The following is a 13,345-nucleotide window of genomic DNA, read 5'->3' on the forward strand; positions in this document are numbered from 1 at the left end:
ACTCACTGTTAGTGCAAACGATTGCATAGTCCAGTCGTTATCAATAAAATGCGCCATGACCCCCAAGTAATTATCGTTGTTCACCGAAGTCCAGTGGTCTCCGGTGAGAGCGACGTTCCTTACTTGCACAAGCTTGCTGCACTGCTGAGCCCTCTGGTCCCCAAATTGTGCAGTCTTGACACAATGGTTCCTCTCGAGGGCAGATTGTAACACTCATCTCCTGATGCAGCGCGAATGACTTCTCTCAGTCCATCATCTTCTACCATGCTAACTGGTCAGCAGTTTTTAGCTATCCAAACAACCAAAGAATTGGTTAATTTTTCTCTCACATTTTTTGTTATTCGTCTACGAGCACCATACTCCTGAAGCGTAGACTGGCGAGGTCCCGTAGAGGTGGATTCAGTTGGGTGTTTTGCTCTCAGGTGATACGCCAGTGATGAACTGCTTCTGTGGTACTTGAATTCAGCTTTGCAAATTGTGCATCTTACTCTCGTTTTGTCCAACAAGCCATCAGGCAACTTCTTAAAGAGAAACTTTCCACCCAAAAGTCCACCCTCGTCCATGCTTGCGTGTGTTAGCTAGTGTTAGCTAGTGTTAGCTAGATAGTAGCATGGTGTCACTTCTTCTTCTTCTAATCATTTCTGTCAGGCCAAACGCCAGCATAGCACACTGTTGCTATATATATATATATATATATATATGTAGGTGTTTTCACGTCTGTAATCCTTATGATCAATCAGATCCAGAATCAATCTAATAGGAACAGGAACTGATGAAAAAACAGTCATCAGAACAGGAAGTGATGAATAACCAGGAAGTGTGGAGTCAGTCTGAAGTCCAGAGCACAGACTGAGTCCACAGTCCTGAGCAGAGCCACAGTGAGACTGAAGCAGCAGCTCGATGTTCCTACAGTGGATCTGTGGTTACATGAGCAGATTTCTATGGATCCAGTGTGACTGTGAGGAGTCAGCATGAAGTGAACAGAGTGAAGATTTATGTAGAAACAGGAAGTGTGATCAGCTCCACTCACCACTGTTGCTGAGAGAAACCTGATGGACTCCAGTGAATCTTCTTTTAGAGACAAACAGGGCTCGACTGCAGCTCTGCTGCTGCTCTCTCACACTTTCACTTCTGCAAAATGACGTTAAACTTCTCGTCTCTGCTCCGCCTCTTCCTGCCTCTCCCTTTATCAGCCGGTCTGTACTCAGTGGCTGTGTCCCAATTCAGGGTCTGCACGCTTGAAGCACGCACACTACGCGTACTACGGACGGTGCGTACTATAAGTACGAGAAGTGCGGAAGTGAGAGGCTTGTGAAATGAGACGGTCTAGCTTTCGTCGCGCTGTTCAGGTTGCCTAGCAACCATGATACTAACCGCGAGAAACATGTCACACAGCATTGTTTGACAGAAATGAAGGAGAAAAATGTTTTGTTGGTCATTCATTTTTGTCATGACATCACTTTGATTAGTTGAGTATCTGAGGCTGAGACCACAGGACTGTAAAACATGATAGTTGGGCTTCATTTCTGTACTGAACAGTCATTTCAAGATTAGTTAGTAAATAACAGTTAGCTAACGTTGTTCATGAGGCTAAAATCATCTCACTGTGGTAATGTAAATATAATATGGCCAATATTATATGTATTGTCAGATTATTATGGTAATATATATATATATATATAAACACCCAGCACACCCCTGCGGGCGGTTTATCCTTCAAGCTCGGGTCCTCTACCAGAGGCCTGGGAGCTTGAGGGTCATGCGCAGTATCTTAGCTGTTCCCAGGACTGCGCTCTTCTGGACAGAGATCTCCGATGTTGTTCCCGGGATCTGCTGGAGCCACTCGCCTAGCTTGGGAGTCACCGCACCTAGTGCTCCGATTACCACGGGGACCACCGTTACCTTCACCCTCCACATCCTCTCCTTCTCTGAGCCCTTGGTATTTCTCCAGCTTCTCGTGTTCCTTCTTCCTGATATTGCTGTCATTCAAAACCGCTACATCGATCACTACAGCCGTCTTCTTCTGTTTGTCTACCACCACTATGTCCGGTTGGTTAGCCACCACCATTTTGTCCGTCTGTATCTGGAAGTCCCACAGGATCTTAGCTCGGTCATTCTCCATCACCCTTGGGGGCATCTCCCATTTTGACCTCGAGACTTCCAGGTTATACTCGGCACAGATGTTCCTGTACACTATGCCGGCCACTTGGTTATGCCGTTCCATGTATGCCTTGCCTGCTGGCATCTTGCACCCTGCTGTTATGTGCTGGATTGTCTCTGGGGCATCTTTACACAGCCTGCACCTGGGGTCTTGCCTGGTGTGATAGACCCCAGTGTGGTCGCAAATTTTGAAGCCATTCTGATAACCTTCTCCCACCAACGATGTGGATATCCAAATCCAATTAAAACCAAGACACTCAAAAAGATGCTCTGTAAAAGAGTAGAATTCTTGGAACAGAGTTTAATACACTAAATCATATGAACAGCAGGAAAAATACATACAGACATTTAGCAAGAAAATTACAAAGCAGAAAGCAAGCAAAGCAAAACCCCGGGGTGTACAGCCTTAAGCACAGACAGCAGAGCAACACAGAGACTGACAGGTAGCAGCAGCAGGAGGAAAAAGAGCCCTGGGGGCGTCCTCTGGTCCCCTAATATATAGGGACCAGTATCCCCGCCCCCTGCTGCTGGGTAACTTTCCCACACGCCCAGCACAGCTGCTGGGGTCAGGTAGCGGCCAAGGTCTTGGCCAAAGGCCAGTCAGGACTCTGAGTACCCCTTGCTCTGGCTTATCACAATAGGTCATGACACGGTCAAAGGTCACACATTAATCCTAATTATTAAATCTTATACAGCAAGTGGCACAATCTTATAACATATAATACATAGGTTACATGCTTAAAAACACTTCAGTGTGGGTCCAAAGTGTGTGTGTGTGTGTGTGTGTGTGTGTGTGTGTGTGTGTGTGTACTTTGTATGATATTTTATCGTTATGTGTTCAGGATCTCTGTTACAATGTTACTGTTTTGGTTGTGCTGCATTAAAGATGTTAAATTAATTAATTATTAAGTAGATTATTCAAGAGAACTCTCCCCTTACATTAACTGCCCTGTTACTGTACCAACTTAATAAACCTCGGTGAAGCAAAAATGTCTTGTGCTTAAGACTCTACATGAAAGTTAAAATATATATGTTCAGTGCACATAGATATATAGTGTATATAGTTACATAGTTATACATATCACACAAAAATCCACCACACCAGCCTCTATGGATCTTGTACTCAGAGCTTGTTCCCGTGCTGCCATGATTAGTGCCTCTGTGCTGTCTTTCAGTCCAGCTTTGTCCAGCCACTGGTAGGATTTCTGGATATCAGCCACCTCCTCTATCTGCCGGTGGTACATACCGTGCAGGGGCCTGTCCTTCCATGATGGTTCCTCGTCTCCCTCCTCTTTCTTGGGTTTCTGCTGCCTGAGGTTGTCATGGTCCCCGTGCCTGCTCGGCTGGCCCTGTGTGGCTACATGTGTTGTTTTTGCCTCTCTCCTCTCTTCTCTCCCTCTCTCTCTACTCGCTGCCTGGGTGGAGCTCATAGTGGGCTCCTGGCCTTCACCACCTGTAGGCAATCACCTGTGGCTCCTCACCTTGTTTGCTCTCGCTACTTAAGGCTGTGACTGAGAGCATCTCGCCACTGGACTATTGAGTAACGCTCATTTCTCGTGCTTGGTTTGGAGATCTGGACACCTAAGCCTGTTCGTGAGTGCCGTAGTGAGAGTGGCGTGCGTGAGGAAAGGACCTTTCCAAGCACCGCCCTGCCCGAGTGGGGTGGAGTAAGAGAGGACACTTTTCCCGATTCTTCCCTGTACCCCTGGGAACCCTGGCCCCTTCTCCTTCACCAGTGTATAGTGCACCAGGAGTGTGTAAATAAAACCTGTTTTCTGTGATTTCAGTCTGCGCCGAGTCCTCCCTGCTCCCTCGTGACAGAGGTATTCACTGAGCACGCTGTCAGTTGGGGCCATCTTCCCAATGTATTCTTGGATGTTCGTTGTCTCATCCTGGACTGTGGTGCTGACACTCACCAGTCCCCGGCCCCCTTCATTCCGCTTAGCTGGACTTGGGGTGAAACCCTCCATGCATGGTCAGGAGCTTTCTTGTCTTTATGTCAGTGGCTTCTATCTCCTCCTTTGGCCAGCCTATTACCCCAGCAGGGTACCTGATCACGGGCAGGGCGTAGGTGTTGATGGCCCGGATCTTGTTCTTACTGTTCAGCTGACTCCTCAGGACTTGCCTGACCCTCTGCAGGTACTTGGTGGTTGCAGCTTTTCTAGCGGCCTCTTCATGGTTCCCATTCACCTGCGGGATCCCCAGGTACTTGTAACTGTCCTCTATGTCTGCAATGTTGCCTTCTGGTAGTTCAATCCCCTCAGTTCTGACTACTTTCCCTCTCTTTGTTATCATCCGACTACACTTCTCCAGCCCGAATGACATCCCGATGTCATTGCTGTATAGCCTGGTAGTGTGGATCAGTGAATCGATGTCTCGTTCACTCTTGGCATACAGCTTGATGTCATCCATGTACAGGAGGTTGCTGACAACTGCTCCGTTCCGTAGTCGGTATCTATGGAGGACCACAAGAGCCACGCGCATCGAAATAAAAATTTCTGTGCTTTAATAATGAATTGTAGAATAAATTCTGCAATTGTAAATTCATTTTTGAATTCCAATTTAATAAACTGCATTTCAAAATCCTTTTTCCAATTGCATTTCAAAATCCTTTTTCCAATTGCACTTTAATAAACTGCATTTTAAAATCCTTTTTTCAGTTGCACTTTAATAAACTGCAGTTCAAAATCCTTTTTCCACCTGCAATTTAATAAACTGCAGTTCAAAATCCTTTTTCCACTTGCAATTTAATAAACTGCAGTTCAAAATCCTTTTCCACTTGCAATTTAATAAACTGCAGTTCAAAATCCTTTTTCCACCTGCAATTTAATAAACTGCAGTTCAAAATCCTTTTTCCACTTGCAATTTAATAAACTGCAGTTCAAAATCCTTTTTCCACCTGCAATTTAATAAACTGCAGTTCAAAATCCTTTTTCCACTTGCAATTTAATAAACTGCAGTTCAAAATCTTTTTCCACCTGCAATTTAATAAACTGCAGTTCAAAATCCTTTTTCCACTTGCAATTTAATAAACTGCAATTCAAAATCCTTTTCCCTTTCCTGTTCGCTCCGGGATTAGCTGCTGGATTAGCTCCTGGATTAGCTGCTGGATTAGCTCTTCGATTAACAACTTGCTGGAGGCTATTCAAATTAGCCACACCGTGGGATGTAAGGAGCTCTCTGATTGGTTTGTCGGACACAGGCTGTCTGCCAGCCTGGATTTTTCTAGCTCATAGCTTCTCCCTGCTAAGAAGCGTGTGTGCTTGTACAAAAGGCCGTTCAGCCTCGGGATTTACACTCGGCTCGACACGGATATGTGAAGAATGAAGGGACCCTGCAGCGAAACGGAGAGCCAACCTCTGACTGAGTGCCTGTCTACACATTCTGACCACCTGTTGAAGGTAAGGTGCTAACATGGCTAACGCTAGCGTCACCGCACGTAGCCCGTTATTTTAAGATCATCTTAGCTAATGAAGTTTTTACGTCGCAGCTGTACGAGCTCGCTACGTGTTTTGTGAGCTGCTGTGCTCTTCACAAATAAAGCTGGAAGCAGCTCTGACTGTTAGAACCAGCACTGAGCCCTGTTACATTTATACGGTGTTAGAGCAATGGCTGCAACCTACAGCCTTTAAACTAGCGATTACAATGCTGACAGTAAACTCATCAGTCCAGATGTTACCACATTACTCGATGGTACTTAGAGTTAAAACAACTGAGACAGGCTGATTAAAATAACAGCTGTCAGTTCTCTCATTCAACATATAAAGACTGGAGATCACACTACTGATTTCAGTTCATTTAATATGTGAGTGCACAGATTCATTCTCAACTGGACATAAATGATGATCAAAGGTTGTATATATGATGAAGTCATCAAATCCCAGCCTCTAACACAGTGCGCTGAATCTTAGCTTTGAATGTCCAGTATATTCTAATCAGTGCAATGTAAGCATTCACTGAACCTACAGTATCTACACCTGTGTGGCAAATGTGTGGTAAAGATACAGATAATGAAATGTAATTATTAATACAATATACATCATGAAAAATGAAAGCTGAAATTGATTCAGTTCAGTACTTTTCTCTGTATGCTCTGTGATTATAAAGGCCTTAAATTCTGTGATATATACTGTAAATGATTTTCACAGAGGTCTTAAAGTACTTAAATCACTGCTGATAGTCTGGTTGTTTATATTTTCACGTTTTTGTGTCTGTAGGGCTGTTTGATGACGATTTGGACTCCTCTGGGAGATGAGGACACACCCACATCTGTTCCATACTGCAGCCATGGATGGTGTTACAGCTCTGAGTCAGCTTTGGGCCATCAGACGCACACACTGGAAAACCAGCACCTGGACTTCATGCAGGAGAGACGGCCTCAGTGATGGACTCTGCATCCTCTTCTTTAACACACAATTAAAATCACTCCAAAAGAGTGTAAACTTACTGAGGACGTCTCTAACTTGTACACATTTGTACTTTTACTTGTTTTATGAGTTATTTTTAAGAAGAGTAAAGTTATTCACATAAAGTTGTTATTCTTCTGTATTTATTCTTTTGTATCATGTACCACAGTCATACTGAACTTTACAGACCTGGTGAATTGGAGAAAACAAAAAGACACACACACACACACACACACACACACACACATATCATTCAGCTTCAGCAGTATTTCTATTCATCTTATGAATTCCAGTCTAATGTCAATTCACTGAGTTCAGTTTTGGTCTTAAACTCCAGAGAATACCACCTGGTTCAACAATCTTTTTATCTGATTATTGGCAAAATGTTTTCTTCTTTCAGAAGAAAACATTCTTCTGAAAGAAGAAAACATTTTGGGCTCAATTTCAGCCTCAGGCAAAATTGAGCCCAAAGAAACAACAACAAAGTTTAGTTCCTCTGGATTTTCCATGGAAAATTGTTTTATCACTCACTCAGGTGACTTCTCCAGTGTCACGGATGAGTGAGGAATGTATCTCCACTGGAAACCATTGTGTCCAGTTAAAGTCAATCGACTTTTTTTTAAGGAGAGTTGTTAGATGCTGTGCTCATGAGGACAATGGGTTTTAACTTGCAGGACAACACAAAGCTGCCATACTGGATCAACGATCAAAACACTTAATTGAGCAGAATTAAGGCAAAATGTAATATCCTCATATAATGACACATCACACATGATCCAGCATTGTTCTAAGAATGCAAACTTTCTTATTGGAAGTTTCCACAGCTGCCAGAAAGGGACAGATTTCTGGCTGGTCTTAATGAGTGGTCGTTGCTCTCTCGTTTTCTCTGGAATTGCAGCACAGAGGATGTAACACCCATGATAAGCACTGAGGTTTGTGTCCTTGTCAGAAATCAGCAATACTCAGCTTCCAGGTAAGGAAAAGTGGAACCAGAAGATATTCAAATGCATCTCTCCACAGCTGCTGATGAATTCTACAAAAAACAAAGTTTGTTAAAAACATTTGCAGGTGAATCACCACTGATTTATCAGTGACATCCATTTACTCAAAAAATACTGACAAGTGGATAACTAGGATATATAATATCTGTATAGATATAAATTCAAAAATGTCCTGTACAAAATGGAACTGTATATGACAAATGTGGTGTGGTGCTTGTGGAATTTTTAACAAGGACCAAGGGCCAAACTTTTGACAGCTAGGTGTGCAGTAGGGCTGGGTATCGTCACTGATTTCTAGAATCGATTCATTTCCGATTCACAAGGTCCCGAATCGATTCGATCCACGATTCGATTCAATTTGATTTGAATCTGGGAAATTTTGACAGTCAGAAATATTATAATTCAGATTTCATTGACATATTTTTGTATCTATAAAAAGGAAGCTGACACACGCAAGACTTTATCAAAGGTGTGAGCGTCACAGCAGATGCCTTTGTGTCAAAGTAGCTGAAGATAAAACAAAAACATGAAGGTGGTTTTCCTGGCCTGGGATTTTATAAAAATATTCTGCAGTACATCAAAAACGAAAGAGAACCATTAATCAACATATGAACGTTACCTCTGACGTTACAGCGGTTTTATTAGAGACACGGCTAACCGCTTTTGCATTTTGCATAATTTTAAAAGTTTAAATTTGTTCAGTATTGAACGGCAGAAATTAGGTTTTCTTTTCGGAAGAATGTAAAAAAAAAAAAAAAAAAAAACAGCGGCCGACAGCGTTGTAAACAACAGTAGAGTTATGGCGTAACAAGCAAGCGAATAATGCAGAAAACAGTACAGAGAGAGAGAGAGCTGTGCATGAAGTGTGATTTTATCGTGGGTGAAGCAAAACAGTAAAAGTCAGAGGGAATTTATGATGATGTTTACGTGAAGCGTAGTTTGGATCTTCTTTTGCTGTTGGTTCAGTCAATATTGTTTGGAGAGAGATAAAACTAACAGCTTTAGAATCAGCGCAAAAGGGCGTGAACACAAAGCGCGGACCGCGAAACATCAGAATCAGCGAGCTGTCGGCTTTCAGCACCGACCGTGTCCGTGCAGTTGTTGTGCCAGAAAGTGATTGCCGTCCGCTGGAACGCGCAAGCAGACGCTTAAAGATGCAGCGCCCGTCGGGTGAGAAAGGCGACCCACCCCTAGTGTGCAGTTCCTGCTTTAAATGCATTCAAAATCTAAGTGATAAGAGGCCAGAAATGTTTGAACTCGCTTATGAACCTACATCACTGAGGCCGTCTCTCCTGCATGAAGTCCAGGTGCTGGTTTTCCAGTGTGTGCGTCTGATGGCCCAAAGCTGACTCAGAGCTGTAACACCATCCATGGCTGCAGTATGGAACAGATGTGGGTGTGTCCTCATCTCCCAGAGGAGTCCAAATCGTCATCAAACAGCCCTACAGACACAAAAACGTGAAAATATAAACAACCAGACTATCAGCAGTGATTTAAGTACTTTAAGACCTCTGTGAAAATCATTTACAGTATATATCACAGAATTTAAGGCCTTTATAATCACAGAGCATACAGAGAAAAGTACTGAACTGAATCAATTTCAGCTTTCATTTTTCATGATGTATATTGTATTAATAATTACATTTCATTATCTGTATCTTTACCACACATTTGCCACACAGGTGTAGATACTGTAGGTTCAGTGAATGCTTACATTGCACTGATTAGAATATACTGGACATTCAAAGCTAAGATTCAGCGCACTGTGTTAGAGGCTGGGATTTGATGACTTCATCATATATACAACCTTTGATCATCATTTATGTCCAGTTGAGAATGAATCTGTGCACTCACATATTAAATGAACTGAAATCAGTAGTGTGATCTCCAGTCTTTATATGTTGAATGAGAGAACTGACAGCTGTTATTTTAATCAGCCTGTCTCAGTTGTTTTAACTCTAAGTACCATCGAGTAATGTGGTAACATCTGGACTGATGAGTTTACTGTCAGCATTGTAATCGCTAGTTTAAAGGCTGTAGGTTGCAGCCATTGCTCTAACACCGTATAAATGTAACAGGGCTCAGTGCTGGTTCTAACAGTCAGAGCTGCTTCCAGCTTTATTTGTGAAGAGCACAGCAGCTCACAAAACACGTAGCGAGCTCGTACAGCTGCGACGTAAAACTTTCATTAGCTAAGATGATCTTAAAATAACGGGGCTACGTGCGGTGACGCTAGCGTTAGCCATGTTAGCACCTTATCTTCAACAGGTGGTCAGAATGTGTAGACAGGCACTCAGTCAGAGGTTGGCTCTCCGTTTCGCTGCAGGGTCCCTTCATTCTTCACATATCCGTGTCGAGCCGAGTGTAAATCCCGAGGCTGAACGGGTTTTGTACAAGCACACACGCTTCTTAGCAGGGAGAAGCTATGAGCTAGAAAAATCCAGGCTGGCAGACAGCCTGTGTCCGACCAACCAATCAGAGAGCTCCTTACATCCTACGGTGTGGCTAATTTGAATAGCCTCCAGCAAATTGTTAATCGAAGAGCTAATCCAGCAGCTAATCCAGGAGCTAATCCAGCAGCTAATCCCGGAGCGAACAGGAAAGGGAAATGGATTTTGAACTGCAGTTTATTAAAGTGCAACTGAAAAAGGATTTTGAACTGCAGTTTATTAAATTGCAGGTGGAAAAAGGATTTTGAACTGCAGTTTATTAAATTGCAGGTGGAAAAAGGATTTTGAACTGCAGTTTATTAAATTGCAAGTGGAAAAAGGATTTTGAACTGCAGTTTATTAAATTGCAGGTGGAAAAAGGATTTTGAACTGCGGTTTATTAAATTGCAGGTGGAAAAAGGATTTTGAACTGCAGTTTATTAAATTGCAAGTGGAAAAAGGATTTTGAACTGCAGTTTATTAAATTGCAGGTGGAAAAGGATTTTGAACTGCAGTTTATTAAAGTGCAACTGAAAAAGGATTTTAAAATGCAGTTTATTAAAGTGCAATTGGAAAAAGGATTTTGAAATGCAATTGGAAAAAGGATTTTGAAATGCAGTTTATTAAATTGGAATTGAAAATGAATTTACAATTGCAGAATTTATTCTACAATTCATTATTAAAGCACAGAAATTTTTATTTCGATGCGCGTGGCTCTTGTGGTCCTCCATAGGTATCCGTAGCCAGTATGTAAATATATATATATATATATATATATATATATATATATTACAGCAGTGAGCTTGAACTCTGGGTCAAAGATTAAAGTTGCAGTTATTTATATTTCCTATCACCTTAAATCTTCACTCAAAGACAAGTATCTTTGACTGTGTATATATAGGTGTATTATACATAAGAGACAAATATTGTTCGTTTAATATGTTGGCATTACTAAATTTGGCTCAATGCTTACATATATGTGTAAAAAGGAAAATGTACGAGCTGTGAAAACTGTTTCTGATAGAATGAAGATCAGACTGATATATGAAATATTCCTTTATTAGGTGAGAAAATCAGACCATGTCATAACTGCTTTAAGTCATACAGAATAGATATCAGAGCCTTAAACAGGCTGACTTCTGCTAAATGGGTCAAACTGGGCAGAAAGTATACAAACACATAACATCCTTATAGAATATGATGTAACACTATAGATCAACTTAGCTCAGAATATATAAAGCATATAAACAATTACAGCAATATGATGCAACAAACACAGCAGTGCTACTAATCCAAAATACTCAAAGCTTCATAGAACTGAAACAAACATTTATTTTTAGCTCCATTCTGCTGCTGATACATACTTTAGGTTTCTGAACATTAAACTTGTTGCTGCCTTTCATAGTGTGTAACCTGAAAGCCCTGAGTACTTTCTCCCACACTGAAAACACTGGGATGATGACATTATTTGAACATTACCTAATAAGACTGATTCAGGACAGACAATTAGTTATGTTAAACTTTCCTAGCAGTCCTTCACAAACAGGGAACAGTCTGTCTATTCTCTCCATCTGTCAGCTGCTGCTGGCTCTTCCTCCTCCTCTTCCTCACACACTGCTGAGTTTGTCCTGGTGGATCATCAGGGGTGCAAAGCCTCACAGATGATGTGCAGCAGTGGGTCCCTCAGTCTGTCCTCACTCTGGACACTTGCAGTCGTCACACATGGAAATCAAATGTGTGATAAGCTGCAGGATTCAAACACAAGTGTAACTTATAAACACATGTTCATACTTTTATTCCACAATCAGAGAGAAAGAAACAGAGAGAGAGTGCAGGACAGACAGACAGGTGACAGTCTCAGGTGTACACACTGCTACAAAACAGCACAAGAGAAGGAGGATTTAGTGTTTGTGTTATTACGAGTGCTAAACAAGAAGAGTTCCAGATGGTCCAGTGGACACATGTGTGACTCCTGTGATTAAAGCATCTTTCTTTCAGCTTAACGAGGGAACCGTCAGCTCGTTCAAACACACGTTAAAGTCCGTTTGGCTCGACACCACCGAACAGAGGCAGCAATATAACATAGCTAACATTAACAGTGCAGTGAATCCTGCTTGTGCCGTGATATTCAGGACTGCAAACCGAGCAGCATCACTGACTTTCAGCTTGTTGTGTTTGTGGATATATGACTGACTTTAATTATCCATAAAATCATCACATTCTCTGTAAGATTAAGGTCGACTATATATATATTTAGAAGTAGAGGCTTTAAAACCAAGTTACCGCTGAAAGTACAAACATCACTAATGTCACATAACTTTGCCGACATGTGGCCAACAGTAATGTTTTAATGTTCTTCGTTATTAAACAATCGTACATAAATAAGTGACATAATATTCAGTACTTACTTTTGACAGTTCACTCTTCGGCCGCTCCCTTGTCAGCCAGGCATCTAACTATGAAAAAATTACACCCCAAAAGACCCCGGGCTTCTGAAAACACAACCCGGGCTTAAGCCCAGTAAGCCACCCCCTCGCTCCGCCACTGATCTGAAGGCTACCGGCCTCCTGAGGACCTGGTAGACCACAAAGGCTGGATTTGGGACCCCCCAGAATTGGGACACAGTTTTTGAGTTTCTGGTAATGACACCCAATTTTAATGCACAACTTCTGGTGGTTCTTCAAAATAAAAGTTCCTTCTACTCAGAGCAGGAAGTGCGAAACTAAAACACATTGTTTCACATTCTCACTTCTTGTGACAACAATTTCTTCTTGTGGTACAATTAAAGGATCATTAAATTCTTCTATTCTATTCTAGTAAAATCAAATATATAAAGAATGATTCTGAAACAAAACAATTCACTTACAAAGCTTATTTTAACCCGTTTCTCCAGCTGGGTTATATTTGTTTGTTTTTTTCAGTTTTACTTCCCAGTCTTGTTATATCTGATTATGCTCAGCTGTGCTCTCCTGTTCATGTCTCATTCCCTGTTACTCCCTTGTGTATTTAAGCCCTCTGTTTTCCTCTGTCCATTGTTGGGCTGTACCTTGTGCTGTGAGTTTCTTTGTGGTTTTTTAATGTCACTGGTAATGTCTGACTCCTCTTTGTCTAGTTGATAGGTTTGTAGCTTGAACCTATTCGCTGGAACGTTGAAGGCAATGTAATTACACAGCAAGCAAGACATGAAGTAGGCAAAGTTCTTTGTGTTACTCATGCATGAGGGAGACCTGCCTGGAGCCAAGTGTCGTTCCACCCACTTGACCTCCGTCAGACTCTCAGCCAGGTTCCCCATAGCACTCCTTTTATTGTGGTTACATGAATATGCATAGGGTCATTAACATATAACATC

General features: G+C 41.9%; 2 protein-coding genes across 2 annotated transcripts in view; both read right to left on the reverse strand.

Annotated features, from left to right (window-relative positions):
- The window catches only part of LOC120438663 (E3 SUMO-protein ligase ZBED1-like), a 2,574-nt gene extending 1,537 nt beyond the window's left edge, over positions 1-1,037 (reverse strand). The window contains exon 1 of the mRNA XM_039609133.1: positions 1-1,037. This exon is cut by the window's left edge and continues 500 nt beyond it. Within this exon, the coding sequence (XP_039465067.1) occupies positions 1-57 (57 nt within the window). The 5' untranslated portion in view covers positions 58-1,037.
- LOC120438619 (E3 ubiquitin-protein ligase TRIM39-like) overlaps positions 1-1,176 on the reverse strand; it is a 6,343-nt gene extending 5,167 nt beyond the window's left edge. The window contains exon 1 of the mRNA XM_039609027.1: positions 1,031-1,176. The gene's annotated coding sequence lies outside the window, so the exon portion shown is untranslated. The remainder of the gene's footprint in view (positions 1-1,030) is intronic.
- Between the last annotated feature and the right edge of the window lie 12,169 nt (positions 1,177-13,345).

This window comes from Oreochromis aureus, linkage group 3, assembly GCF_013358895.1.
Source record: "Oreochromis aureus strain Israel breed Guangdong linkage group 3, ZZ_aureus, whole genome shotgun sequence".
Lineage (NCBI taxonomy): Eukaryota > Metazoa > Chordata > Actinopteri > Cichliformes > Cichlidae > Oreochromis > Oreochromis aureus.